Here is a 15,130-nt window from a genome sequence, read left to right on the forward strand (position 1 = left end):
TGAGGGGAAGAGGGATGTTTCACGCTTTCACCGTGATGTCCGCGCTCATGTTACGGAGCGTACGAAAGCCACTCGAGCTCAAGGGACGCCGCTAAACGAACAAACAGAAGATGAGCGCGAACTATCAAGTGTCACAGCTCAACACTTGAAGCACGCTAGTTCCCTTCGCTGCTTCGGCCGCCTTTGCAACAGGAGCGCTGTTCAAACTGAGAGTATCCATTGGCGAGCGTCGCTTCATATGGCATTAGTTTCTTGCTATCGCATTCATTGCTTCGGCCGCTTGCGGCGAAACTGTGACTCTTTTTTTATACCACGAGTAATTCCCACCGACTCACCCTACTTTCTGAGAGAAAGAAAATTAACGCTGCGTGTAACAATGCATGAAGTACCGGCGCACCCGGCTCCTTTCGGCGCGAAAATCGAATCGTGGCGGCCGGCCACGTCAGACCGCCATGTTCATTCCCTCCCTCATTTCCCTCCCTTCATCTTTCTCAAAAGCGCTCCCTGTACACAACATTTCCTTCCTTTTATCTTCCTCTCGCATCCAATGCTGGACGACTTGCTCAGGTAGGCGGCAGAGAGGGAGCATCGCAACGGCAAGGAGGGTTTATTGTATTGAATAAGAGAGAGAGAGAGAGTTATTGAGAGAGAGGAGAGTTAAAGCGGAGCGGAACGGCAGCTGCGCCACTGTCGACTGGCGGCAGACGGGCGAGAGTGAGCTACAGGGTGCGGCGGCTGCTTTTTGCTCTCATCCTGCTCTCGCTTTCACGCTGTCCTCTTTCAGTTTCGCTCTCTCTTTCCGCGACGTTTCTGTGAAGTTGCTTTTTTTTCTTTCTTTCGCAATTGCGACAGAAAAAGGACGGAAAAGCACGGCGTACGTAAAAGCAGGTGAATAAACAAAAATACAGACAACTCCGTTTCCGTTTGCTGCTTACCTCAGCATGATCGGCATTAACGGTGCTTTAGAGCGATCGCAGTTACGGGAGAGGAGGGTGCAAGGGCGGGGCAAAAACTACGTCGCGTTCCCTCCCCCTCCATTCACAACTTCCCAGCGCCGAGAGAGAGAGAGGTAGATGTCACATAAAGGAGAAAACCACGCTGCCTCTATAGTGAGGTGACAATAAGAACACCTAAGATTTTTTTTTTCCTTATTTTCTTTTTCACCTCTCCCGCAAGGAGATGGGATAAGCGCGAGAGAGATAGTAAACAAACAACCGGGCGACTCCGAGCTTTCCTGTGTGTTTCGCGAAGGAAACCATATCCCTCAAGACTGCGGGGAGCGGATGCGATGGCAGAGAAAGAAAGAAAAAAAAAAAGTGACGTGGAAGAGGACTGATTTCCTTCTCCCAAGTTCACCTGCCTATTCGCTCTCCCTGTTTGCTAGTAGTAACGGAGGCGCGCACTCACAACTGAGAGAAAGAGATGAGCGAGAGAGAGAGGCTGCAGCTTTCTCTCTCGCTTCTTTTTTTTTTTTTATCTGCTTCAAGCCAACGCCGCCGAGCGCGCGCGCGCGCCACGGAGTGCCGGGAAGCGGGGGAGATCCGGAGCTGTACGACGCTCCGCGCGCCAGTCAGTAGGAGCGCGCCGGCCGACGCATGAAGACGGACAAGAAGTTTCTCGAGGCCCTCGTGGGTTCGCCGTTCGGCGGTAGCGGTGGGGACTACGAGGTGGCCCCGACCACCGAGAAGGACGCCCTGGGTCCCCGCGCCGGCGGCGTTGTGGTTGTGGACGACGAAGTGCTGCTCGATGTGGACGCGCTGCCCGCCAAGCCCGAGTCCGGCAATGCCGACGACCTGGGCTCGAGCGAAGAGGACTTGCCGCTGCGCGGCAACTGGGGCGGCAAGCTGGACTTCATCTTCGGCTGCGTCAGTTACGCCGTCGGACTGGGCAACGTGTGGCGATTCCCTTACCTGGCATACGAGAACGGGGGAGGTCAGTACGCCTTGTGTCTTCCTGCACATCTGTCGTTGTTTCTTCTGTTGTGGTCGGGCAGCGTGTCCTTTTTTTTCCTTCTTCTTCTTTTGACCGCTGGTGCCGGCAGCGTTTCTGGTTTTGTGGTGGTGACGGGTTGTGGCTGTGTTCTTGTGCGTGGGCGGATGTGGCTCGGTTTCTCTACCAAGATCATCCTCAGTTGTTCGCCTGTGAAAAAAAATATATATATTGAAACGTCTTACACTTGAGAAACTGGAAATATCCACGTACAGCCGAAGTCTCCTTCTCCCGTGCTTGGGAACTTGGGGATCGCGTTATCCCGTTATCCCAGCCTGTACGGGATTGGACTGGAAACACAGGCTAACGATTGGGCGGTGATCGTTCCCATCAATTCGCTCTTATTTGGTTCACTCTGAGGATTCTAAAAAGTGATATCGTTACATTATAGCAGTTTGTGAGGAGGAGTTTTCGAGAAAGCTCGTCCCCACCAGTGCAGAAATCCGTTAATGAATGGTCTATTCTACCACGTCAAGGTGGAGTTATGGGAAAAGATGGCTAGCACTGAGCCCTCTTCTGGGGCCTCCAGAATGATTAACTTCTAGCAGTTTGTGTTGTGATGCCTCTCGCCGTTGGCAGTGTGCCCAGCATTGTTGTGTGTGCGTTTTGTTACGTGCTGTGCCGTCGAGTGCGTTTGCCGCCCAAGAGCTTCGTGCCACGCTTCGCGGCGAATGGTTCAATGCGCCGCCCCTTCCCCTGGCGGCCGTTGGACTCGTCGCAGCGCCCTCTTTTAACTTAGCCTTAAAAAGAAAATAGAAATATGGAACTGCGAGACGGCTCATTGTGTGCGGTGAAGCTTCAAGTCGTTTAGAGCAGCATTTTGAACACTCGAGCTGCATTGTGTAAACACACCCGAAAGCTCGGGAGAGAGGACCGGCACGGCTCCCCAAAATGCGGTTCGCAACCTTAGCCGCGCTGCGACGGCGGTTACTGTTGTAGATCGATACACCAGTTCGCGAGCCATACTCTGCCACCACCCGTCTCAACGCTCACCAGTGTTCTTTTTTTTTTCTTTTTGCTTTGGAGAGGCGGAAACTGGGGTTACGCACTGCTTTCCGTCCATGAATGGAGGGCGCGTCAGGATGCGACATAGAAGCACATGCGCTACCCGCCACCTAGTGTTTACTTCTTCCCCTTCAACTCCGCAAGGAACCGTTGCGGCGGTTTCTGGGCCATATTCTAAACAAAAGAGTCATTCCCTTTCCGCGCGTCTTATAACGCAACATAACATTGATCCAAGGTCCGAAATCTTAGAACAGAAAGAAGGCGACCGGGGCGATGTCTCTCCACCCTGTGCGCTCGCGCTCGCTCACGAGAATTGGTGGGCTGTCCCGGCGAAAAACCGCGCATAGCGGGGAAGCCGCCGTGTCGTCTTTCATCGGGGATGGGCGAGACAAAAAGTGAGAGAAGGCGCGCGCGCGCGCTCCGGGATCTACGTGTCGTGCGGTGCGGCCCCTCTCCCAGGGTTGTCTGAAGGTCGAATACGCGGCGACGCGCTTTAGAGGCTTGGCGCGCTCGCCGATTTTTTTTTTTTTCTTGGCGCGCGCGTTTTTCTTCGACCGCCGCTCGGCTCCGAAGTTCTTCGCCACGCTCTGCAGTCCTACTTCGCGTCTTGCGCGCGTCGCGGGCAAAGCGCACTTTCGCTTGCTGCTGTATCGCGTGGAGCGCCGGCTCCTGCTTCGTCGCGCTTATTTTCTTCTTGCTTCTCTTCTTCGTCCCAAGGTTGTTCGTTTTCTATTCCCGTACGTGTCCGTCCTCCCTGCGGCTATCTCTTTTCTGTTCCCTCCCCACTAGCCGCGCGAGAGTTACTGCTATCTGTCTGGCAGCTAGAAAGAATAAATGACCGGTCAATCCTTTCTCCGCTGCCTCGCCTGCGGTGCCCGCTTATACCAACCCTTTTTATACCGGGAACAGGAATGCGGCGCTGGCTTTATAAATGCGCTTCCGCGGTCGCGCAGCGACCTTTCCGAGGTCGTTCGTCGTTACCTTGCGACCGCCGCCGCGTACATATATCTTCGAAACCGCGCTCCTCGGCCGCCGCTGTTAATCCCTCCATATCCGATGCTATCGCCGAATTCCTCCTATACCTGCATCCCTCCTACCATGCAGCTTGTACCAGTAAGGCTGCCGTTCGTTTGTTTGTTACCTATAGAAGAATGGCTCAACCCACCGCGGGGGGATCGGCCACGAATCGTGCGGCAGTAGAATTTGCCGCTCCACATTTTCCTTCGCTTCTTCTTTCTCTTCTTTCGTTCTTTAACTTTGACGTAGTCGTATCGGCGTTTGTTTCGTAAGGGAGGCTGCCGAGGAATATCAGATCGCGCGTGCGGCATTCCGAGGCCGGTCGAACGCCTTTCGCGACCGCGCGTGTGCTTATTGTGCTGCGGCAACGTGTGGGAGTGTGGCGGTGCGATGTTAATGCTGGTTGCTTTCCGGAGGCCAGACTGCATTGACTGTTACTTGCTGGTGATACCGCAGCCGTTCACTTTGATAGCGCTCAAGTAGAAGAGGAAATGTCAGGTGCCACGCCCTGCTTTTGGTGATAAGCGATACGTGTCGCCTATTAAGCGCAAGAGAAAAACAAACTTTTTTTCTTTTTTCGTAATGAAACGCGAGGACGAGATTACTTGACTTGTTTCGCTGTCATTGAGATCACGAATCAATTTGTATAGCAAATGATGGCCAAGAGCGAGAAAACATTTTTTTAAGTGCTTCATGACGCATTGTATAGACCCCATTTACGAAATACTATACGTATATGACGATAAATGTACTTCATCTGTCGATTTCCCCTGATGTTTTAAAGGAACAAAATTGCGCAGTTGGTTGTCTGTTCCAAGCGATCTAATTTATTCCGCAAAAGTGCCTCTAGAGCCGAATACACATTGATATCTGCAGAGAAAAAAGAAGTTTAGCGGAAGCTGAAGGGGGCAGCCGTAATATTAGTAGAGCTCGCTACTTTGAATGCGAATGGTCCCACCGATAATATTGTGGAAATACAGGCAGAATTGCGGACATTCTTCGGACACGTAATTCGAAGGTTGTAGGTTCGGTTCCTACTGGCGGCAAGTTGCACTTTTCATCCACTTTATTTCTTCACATTTGTGTCAAAATTACCGCAATGCAGTTAAGAGACTATACAAATAACGTCCGCCATACCTTCCTTGGCTTAATTGTAGATCTGTTGGTTTTCATTGAGCTAGAAATTCCTTGTTACAAATGTCGCATCTAGAGAATGAAAAATATGAGGTGAGAGAGAGAGAGGTCAACTAAATTACCGTATTTACTCGATTATAACGCGACCACGGTTTTGCGTAATGCGAGAGGTGACTGTTCATTGCGACCAGGAAGAAAAAATAGTTGTTTCGGTATTCGATTGTTACGCGAGGGTCGACTTTAGATAGCGTAAATCTGGGGAAAATGCTCGCGTTACATTCGAGTAAATACTGTAACTGTGCGATTGGCTGTCCTCACCGGAGGGATGGGAAGAGGCCAGACGATCCCAAGTAAATTACTCAGAGTGGATGAAGATGTCGCACGTTTACGTGTCTCTTTTCTGAGCCTCAGCCAATCACGGCGCGTTCTGCGAAGCCTCAGTCATTGTCGCGTACGCTGTAGTTCTGGTAGCGTAGATGTTTAAAAAGAAGGCAAATATTTACATTTGTGGGTTCACTGTGTCTGTGTACTGTCACTTTTTTTTTAGCGCTAGCTATAAATATCCAGTCGCGTTCATCGTTTATTATTACAGTGCCTGTCACGACATCTGCGGTTCCCGGCATTTTTTGTTTTGTTTTGTTTTTTGCGGTCGGTATTTGTGAGTGAGCTTGTTTTTGTCGCGACGACATTTTGCTTACAGATTGCTCAAACAACGTTCGTGCAACACATCTTCATTGCTCCGCAGCCAAACTAAAGCTGAGCCTGCTCTTCAAACCAGAAAACAAGTGTTTGTCTTTCTCTCATTCAAGATGTAACGCACACCTTCACAAGGGCTGTCACATGTAGTGTTTAACCACACGGGGTGGTGCTTAGCAAGCGTATTTAGTCTGGAAAGCTCAATCATGCGTATATTGTACATATATCAACGAGTTGGAACGAACACATATCTAACGATAGTAGAGTCGAGTACGAACTTGATTAACGTATGTTGGAGTGTGACGGCACGTGTCACCGCCTCGTGCGACAAGAGGAAATCAGTCGTTATCAACATCAGCCTTCTGACGTCACTAAACCGAAAAACACTCGTCGCCGCTATTCATTGGTCCTTGCACATTGGTGAGAGTTGCCTTCATGGGGATTGCGCGTCTAACGTAGAGTAGACAGCCGCCATATTTGAACTCAGTGTTTGCTGTACAACATTTGAATAAATCGTCCTAACACGTTTCACCCGACTGGACATGAGGCTATTGCTAATTCCCAATCTTTGGCTGTTGGCCCTGCGGACTCAACACCGCCAATTATCTTGACAGACGCTGAAAGTACAGCGGAGCTACACATTAACGTCCTAAGACTCCGCGCACCATGCAGAGCCACTCATTACTCGATTTGATGTAGCGTTACAGCAAAGAATACGGTGTGTTGGTCTTCTCGATAATTGTCACGTCACGAACGAAAAAGAAACCTCGTTACGGAGTTGACGACACTGTGGCTTCAATTGGAACAAGTTTTGACACTCGTCCGACCAAGCACAGTTGTCAGAAAAAAAAAAAAAAAAGACGCTCGGCCTTTCACGTAATCCCACATGTGAAAACCGAAAACAACGCGCTTATTTAGCCTCTGCTACTATAAAAAACTTTATGAATGGCTCACAATTTTCCCATAAGCTCAACCTTACGTTTATTCGCAGGCACTTCTCGTGGTCGCATGTCAGTCATTCTGTTTTACATGTTGTATCGCATACGCTTTTTTCTTTCGTTCTTTCTTTGTTTCTTTTTACCCTGTCCATTTTGTCTTCAATAAATGCAACCAGCCTTAGCCATAACATGCTAGTGCCAATAGAAAGAATTGGTCGACTGTATATATATGGGACTCAAAACCACGCACAACACCGCACATATCTTCTGTTTAATTCTTTATCTATTTTTAAGAAAGATATATTGTTAGCTTCATTACTATAAAGGTAAAGATGCACTGCAGATATATGAGCAGACTGAGTGATGTGGGCGTCGCCTGAGCCAACGCGTAGACTGTGGTCCAGCCTTACGATGTGCGGTTATGTAGTTCGTGGACCCGGACATATTTTAGGCGTTCTGCCAGGCCTGTCGCCAACGAACCGAGGCGCCCTGAGAGAATGCTAATTGCGGATCGCTGACACATGCACGTTTAACGGTTTGTACTTGCGTCGACTGCAGGCAGCAGCTAAAAAAGAGATACAAAAAGGAACGAAGACTGGTCAGTAACTCAGACGCGCGCCAAAACCCGATTCCCTTGATTGACTGATACGCTGAAATCACGAGCGTCAAGTAGTCAACCCACCTTCAACTTTTGATTGCGCCATATTCCTTCTTTTCTTTTGGGACGGCAGTTTCTGATTCTTCCTTCTTACTATATGCTTTGCTCGCGGTGATCCCCCAAGTCCTTCTTGCGCGTCTTCTCACTGACAGGCCTGGTTTTCTTTAGTTTCGTACTCGATATTTCGAGCTGTAGCCTTCGTGCCAGCGTCTTTTTCTACACTTTTGGTTTGGCAGCCAACTTTGTTACATAAGCTTTGGTTGTGACGTTCGCGCTGCTGACAGCTAGTATTGCTGACGTCTTTCGTTGTGTGTTTTACCTTATTTTGATTCAGCAGCTGCGCTTCGTCGATACTCGTTTCGTGTGCTCGGAAATGCAGAAAAGCTATATCTCTTCGTTGCGGAAGTTTCTATCCGGTGACGCTTCACTCGTTGCACTAACGTCTCGCGACCACGCTTCCCGTGAGCCTTCGCTGGTGTGGTCGTTTGCGGAACTCCAAGCGTTTTATCGCGCTTGTTTATTCGTGGTGACTTGTTTCGCATACTTTTCCTTTTCTTGACAGCTCAAGCGTGCAACTCAATATGCGACTTCTGTTGAGTTCTGTACAAGCTCCTGTCTGTCCGCATCGCTCATTTATTAATTTAAACTGAGCTTCAGTTCACCTTCTGTTCATTACGTTTACTCGATTTCCATTACACTTAAGTGAGATATTGCTCTATCTTTCATTCGCGGTTGAGATTATGCTACGAAACGTAAAAGAAAAATGTTAAGTTAGGCTAGCTTGGTCTGTGTATCAGGCATGCGATACTGTATACTCTGCCTGTCCATGAACTCAGGCTTGACACAAGGCGATGTACACTCAGTCTGCTCGGATCGCATGAGTTCACCGCGATGCGACAGAGATCGACGTCCTCTTGCCGCTACTATAGCTAATTAAATACAGAGCACAGGAAATCACGTAATAACTACACACACTGCGCGTCTTTTGTAAAAAAAATCGAGATATGTTTTTAACTGCCGCAAAAACTGGTTTTATAGCTGCGTCGTCGCACCTATAAAGCTGCTATTAAAACCAAGCTGCTATTAAAACTCGAAGCTTGGAGGAAAAGCTTGACAGGCTTTGTGAGACGTCTTTCAGCGAAAGCGTGGAATAAAGGTAGAATATACCGATTTTATGTTGATTAAATATTTCTTTTCACCCACATTTCATGAGGTTGAGAAAGAACGCGCTAATATTACATTGAACGCTTAGTTGCTCTTGAACTGTACGCAGCTGTTCTGCAATCAGAGTCGCTTTCGTTCCTCGTTTTGTTGGTGATGCAATGCGTTCTTTTCTGACGGAAGAACATTGTGTTGGTCTGTCAAACCGGACGGCGAATTACGTGACAAAAATTGCTAACAAAAGAAAAAAATAAATAAAAGAAAACACCCTTACAGTTACGCTCAGTTGGCCGAATGAGGTTTACCCTTTGACCTTTTACAGTTATAACTCTCCAGTCAACCATGAACTACATAGGGACGGAGCTGTCGTATTGTCACGAAAAGGGAACTTAATTAAAGTAGCTTGCCTCGCTCGCAGACAATCTGCTATCGAATTATGTTGTTTTTTTTTCTGTGCTAGTATTTTTTACGTCTGATTTATTTTTAACTCGATTGGATTCCATACGAAATGGAGTGGCTATATGCCAAGAGTAAAGCTGATGGTCGGTCGGTTGGATGACACGACGGTAAAGCTTCAGCGTATCTACTTAAAAGTAAGCAATCAAAAAACTGCATGGAGAACGCCACAATACTCCTGAAGTGTGACGTCACGACAACCTCCTTTTTTCATCACATAACCTGTCTCACCACCCCTCCCTTCCACCTCTTCACTTGTGACGTCGCACTCTTTCCTCCTCTTCTCTACTCTTTCTCTCAACCCACGCCACGAGGTATTGCTTCCATGATTTCTTGCCTCTCCGTATGGCTATAATTTGCTCGCCACGTTCCTTCGAGTCGCTTAGTGCAACGGTTCTCTCTTCCGCCGCGAAAAGAAAATAAAACGCGCCGCCACACTACGTTAACCGACGAAGGCGGCAGCTGGAGAGCGACTTTTTCGTCTGTAAAAACGCTCAGATCGTATCTCGCCAACCGGTCATGCGTGTCGTGTAACGGTGCACGACACACGCACAAGGTGGCGCTCGGGTTCGACCCGCTCGCACGCTATCCGTTTCTGGAAACGCGTGTTAGAAGAAAAAAAAAAAAAAACAACGAGAGAGACAGAGCCCATCCGGGTTTCAGGAGACATCTGGGGTCAGAAATAATGGTCTTTTTCTTCACCTTAACCACTGCCACCACCACCACATCATGTCGGGTTAGCTCACGCCATGGCGCTTTGAAGCGAACTCGACGGAACGGCCCAGCAAACGAGCATATCCGCCGCAAAAGCGATTGCTTCGCGGCACGACTTGAAGCTCTCCGCGGTTTCTATCTCGATTTCCTTTATTGGCCCTGCTACATCGCGTGTGCTGAGTTCCATCTTCGCTGCAGCTGGCCGATGCAGTGCCGCGACACGGCAGGGGGGGGGTAGAGATGATGCAAGACTTCGAAGAGGCCTGCAAGGCGCGCCCTCCACGTCACCGCAGTTCCGTGCAGTGTGGCGTTCGGCGCAGAGCAGATTCCTCTGAGAGAAGTACGACTTTGCAGCGCTTGAGTAAACCGCCGTTGTTCATGTCCTATAATAAGTCATCGTCACTAATACCTATCATTTTCCAATTCGATGATAAATCGAAAGCCACAGGGTCGAACTTCTTTTCACGGCGATTGACCTCGGGCCGAAGAGTAGAACACGTGGGCTTCGAGAAATGAGAAGCACGACGGGTCGGTGTCTGACGCAAGAGCGGAATGGATGTCCTTACGGGGCGGGTATACGCCGCGCGCGGCGCCTCCCGGTGTGCGGTGTGTACGTCCCTGCCTTGACTGCACTGAATTAGTTACGCGCAGGCCAGCCGGCAGCCATTCATTTTCGGTTCAGTGCCGCTCCCGTTCATTGATCGACGTTGACGTTGTGTGACCCATTCGTAAACTGCTCTATAAATGGCGCGCATCGAGGCATCGTGCATATAGCCAACAACATTGTCTGTCTCCAGTGTGCAAACACGCCAAGGTTATTGTCAAAGGTATTTATGTATATGCAGTTCGGTGCGCGCGACGCTGTACTTAAAGCGCAGATACCGGTACACACGATATGGATCTGCAGCATACGAGGTCTGTTCAAAGATCTAAAGACAATCGCCAGCGAGGTCGGACGAAGGAGGCGACTTCTTGCTTTCCTCTTCTGTCGTGGGTGGATTCTCATTCCCTGTCGTTTACAGTCGTGGACAACTGAAATGTGAACAAGTCAGGGATAAGTAAAACGTGTCATTTCGTCTTTATTTACGCTTAATTACGGTTCGCACGCTTATCTTAAGGCCCAATCAATCTTCGCCGACTGCAAAATTGAGTTGTATTCGTAAATTAAACTTTTGTAGAAACGGCAAGCAGGCCAATCGTGATGTGAGAGAGCATATTTCCCGTGCAAGATTCACACATGCTATTCAATGCCATCGTAACAGAAAGACACGCTTGTTGCATTCGACAATTAAGCGTTATACGCTGTTGTCGTGTTGTACTTTTGTTCAGTTACGTGACATCCGTGAGGAGTTGGTGCTTTTACTGGCCGCCAGCGTGCTGTTGCTCTTCGCGCACATGGAACGCGTTTGTACAGTGCAAATATATGCGCACACAAAATGCAACGACAAAGGTGCACATGTTTGTTGAGCGCGCTGCCCCCCCAGCACGAGGGTTGGAGGTTCGATTCCCACGGCGGTCGCATTTCTATACGGGGACTGAACGCAATGGGACCTGCGTGCTCATTGAAATTGCGCGCATATCAAGAAACCCCTGGGCGATAAAAATTAACTCGGCTGTTCCCTTCCAGTTTCACACGTCCTGAGTCTTAACAATTCTTGCGCAAAGTTCGCGGATCTGATTCCCGGCAAAGGCGGCTGCATCTCAGTGTAGGTACAAGTGAAAAAAAAATTAAAATAAAATAATGTGCCGTTCGGTTTAGGAGAACGCCAGGTGGTCAAAACTATTGCGGAGGTCGCCGCTGCAATGCGGCTCACGATAACACCGTCGTCTTGGCGCGTAAAACCCCAGAATGAAATTTTCTAGAGGCCGAAAAACACACGCGCTATTAAGTCGCAGTCGAACGTGACTGTCGTCGCACTAATTACGGACGCTGTATATTGAAATAAAAAAAAATAAGTTGCTATTTAGCGCCAAGTCCCTAGATGAATGCGCTAGCGCTAACAATTATCTCTGATTAGCGTCAATTAACTTCAATAACCTCGAAAGCCAAGATCAGTCAGCCTTAGTAGTAAGAGAGTCAATAGAGCAAACACGATTGGCTTCGCCCAAATCACCCACCCGCCGCGGTGGTCTAGTGGTTATGATGCTTGACTGCTGACCCGAAGGATCGAATCCCGGCAGCGGCGGCCTCATTACCATGGAGGCGAAATGCTAGAGGCCCGTGTGCTTAGATACATAGGTGCGCGTTAAAGAACACCATATGGTCGAAATTTCCGGAGCCCTCCACTACGGCGTCCCTCATAACCATAACGTGCGTTTGGCACGTAAAACCCCATCAATTACTATTCGCACGAACCATACACGTTTCGACCGCACATATCTCGTCCCGGTGTGCCGCCGCACTTTGTGCGCGCCGGGCGCGATCAGTTTCGATTTCACCCTTGACATTCTATGAAGAATATCTGGAACTCCGTGCAACCTTTGTGATTTGTAAAAAATAGGTATGCCATAAATTGGTACGCACTACAACTTTCTAATATAAGCACCTGCCATCAAGTCATTAATTAAGAAGTTAATTAACGAGTTTTGTTAATTAGTGGTAACAGTGTCATTGCAAATGCGACAATGTCTTTCCGCCTCGACGCTGAGTGCTTGTGCGAAAACGACAAGAGCCTTACTGTCATAGGATTTTTGTAAAAAATCTGTATTGTCTAAAAAAAAGAACGTCCTGTATATTAAAAAGAATGGACACGGTGCCTCGGCGCTCTTTACCCGCTTATAGTTATCGCGTATCTCGATCTTTTCGTAGCTCGTCCCACTACACTGTTCGCACTGCGTAGTCACGTATGTGCAACGTGCTCGCGCCCGCCTCGATGAGTTGCGAGAGGGCCGCGCGCGACAGAACGTCTCTATCGCCTGGCTGGCTTCCACGACACGTAACATAGCGTATACAGCAGCACGCGTTGAACGTGTCGTATAAATTCAGGATGTGTACTACACGAAGCACTCGGTCGTGTGGAACCTATTTGGGGCGTGTCTACGCACACGGGGCACGGTGACGGCACGTTTGTGCCACGTAGCGTATGACGTCCGTAAGCTGCCTGTGGGCTGGATGTACCGTATTTACTCGAATGTAACGCGAGCTTTTTTTTTTTTTTTCCAGATTTTTGCTACCTAAAGTCGACCCTCGCGTTACGATCCAATACTGAAACTACTGTCTTTTTCTTCCTGGACCCAATGAAAGGTCACCCCTCGCGTTACAATCGAGTAAATACGGTACTTGTGTCGCATTAACGAGATAGAGAAAGAAAGTTGAATGCAAGCTGAAGGTGACAGCCATGCTTCCTACATGCCGTTTGCTGTAACTGAGTTAGACTGTTTGATATTATACGATAAACAGACGCGTGAAAAATGTTCAGATAAGGCTGCAGGGATTCCACCAAAGTTGACTATGTCCAAGCACTGTGTCGCTTGGTCATCTTTGTCGTCTTTTGCTTAAAAAATTATGAAAAAGAATTGCTGCAACAAACAAACAAATCAAGCCTAAATATTCAGACGGTGTCTCTAAGCTTGAATGGCGTAAGTAAAACAGCAGGGCTCTCATAAATGGTTTATTGCGTCCTGATTTGTATTCCGAGGGATTTGGAAAATACCAATAATCTGTTTATAGCTGCCCCAATATACATACATGCAGTATACATACAGTAATAACAGAGAGCCGAGCTCAGGCCCGTAGCCAAGAATTTTTTTTCGGGGGGGGGGGGGGGGGGGGCACTTGCTGAAAACCTTGACTCTTTGAGAAAAACACTCATTTCTATTATTTCTTTTTGGTAAAAACACCTGCTTCACCAAAATTTCGGGGGAGGCCCGCGCCCCTAGACCCCCCCCCCCCCTCTCCCTGGCTACGGGCCTGGCCGGGCTAGTTGGTAATTTCATTCTAAAAGACAGGGCGACCAAACACGGGCACAAGAAAGAAGTCGAGACACCACAAACGCCGACAATATGTCGCCCTGAAGTACAACTCCGGCAATGGCACGGCGTCCAGAGTGCTCGATGGCAAATCCTTTCGCTATGTCCTAATGACTCAGGAGGCTGATAGATTGGACAGCTCATTTACTCAGGTTGAATACGTTATGGCTGCAACAGCGGTGCTGTGGGTGCCGGCGTTGTGTAGATAGGGTCATGATTAATTCAGGCCTCCTAAACTTTTTATAACGCTAGCCCAAAGTTCAATTTAGGATTGCTTTTGCATTCTGCCCCTATCGAAATGTGGCCACCGAGAATCACACTGGCTACCTCGTGCACAGCAGCATCAGGGGAACGAGACATTATACACTGAGTTAAGTTATAGCAAGCCTGCTGCTTTTGCGATATAATACAAGCCCTGTTAGAATGGCGCACTGAGAGTATCAGAGTATAGGTTTCGTATATGCGATGACAAGTACACTGTGTTATCTTGTCGCAGCACATAAGCGCGTCATTTGTTTGTTATTATTATTACTTGTGTGCGTAGGGGATGAATATTCGTTTGAGATTAGGCGAGAACGTGGGGGGGAGGGGGGGAGAGAGAGAGAGAGAGAGAGAGTGAGAGGTGAGGTTCGCGTCGCGAGTGATGCGCACCGCTCTTTACAGCTTAGGCAAATAGCGCGTGGCAACGATAAGCCAGCCAGAACAAGCAGGCAAGCAAGCAAGCAATAGAAAAGCAGCGTACATATAACCCTCGTGTTACAAAAAGACTCGGCGTGCAAACTCGGACACAAGAGGCAAGTTAAGACGCCACAAACGACTTCTCTCTTGTGTCCGCGTTTGCACGCCCAGTCTTTTAACATGAATACGGATCAACCATAGGCGTGCGCAGGGTTCCCCATCAGGGAGGGCGTAGGTTCATCGCGGTGCCCCCCCCCCGCCCTACTAAGTCAATGTATGGGGCAGATTTTGCGCTCCCCCCCCTCTTAGGTGACTAGAAGGGTCAATGTACGGGGCATATTTGCGCCCCCCCTCCTCCTGAGTGATTAGGGGGGGCGGCCGCCACCCCCCCCCCCTGCCCCCCTGTGCGCACGCCTACGGGATCAACTCAGTTCCCTGTTATACGTAGCCCTCATAGCTCGTTCCTCATAAGCAATTAGGAACGAGTTAGTGAATGACACCGTGAAATAGAGGACGGACGGACGGAAAAAACTTTATTAAGAAAAAAAAAAACACCTGCAAGGTTGCCGGCCCGGGCTCAGGCCACCCGGGCATTATGTGCGGTGAGGCATAGCCTTTCCACCGCTGCCCGGGCCCGCTGGATTGCCCACAGTTGTTCATGAAATAGAGGAGGTGCACGCAGACACCGATGCCTTATCGGGGCTGGGAAATGGTG

At 49.0% G+C, this 15,130-nt stretch overlaps 2 protein-coding genes across 2 annotated transcripts in view; one reads left to right on the plus strand and one right to left on the minus strand.

Moving 5' to 3' along the window:
* The window catches only part of LOC119396089 (cathepsin L-like), a 543,104-nt gene that overhangs the window by 261,577 nt on the left and 266,397 nt on the right, over window positions 1-15,130 (minus strand). The gene's annotated exons all lie outside the window — the stretch shown is intronic.
* LOC119396092 (sodium- and chloride-dependent GABA transporter 1) overlaps window positions 1,550-15,130 on the plus strand; it is a 179,775-nt gene continuing 166,194 nt past the window's right edge. Inside the window, exon 1 of the mRNA XM_037663178.2 lies at window positions 1,550-1,932. Coding sequence (XP_037519106.1) covers window positions 1,596-1,932 — 337 coding nt within the window. The 5' untranslated portion in view covers window positions 1,550-1,595. The remainder of the gene's footprint in view (window positions 1,933-15,130) is intronic.

The sequence above is a fragment of the Rhipicephalus sanguineus genome, chromosome 6 (assembly GCF_013339695.2).
Source record: "Rhipicephalus sanguineus isolate Rsan-2018 chromosome 6, BIME_Rsan_1.4, whole genome shotgun sequence".
In the NCBI taxonomy this organism is placed as follows: Eukaryota; Metazoa; Arthropoda; class Arachnida; order Ixodida; family Ixodidae; genus Rhipicephalus; species Rhipicephalus sanguineus.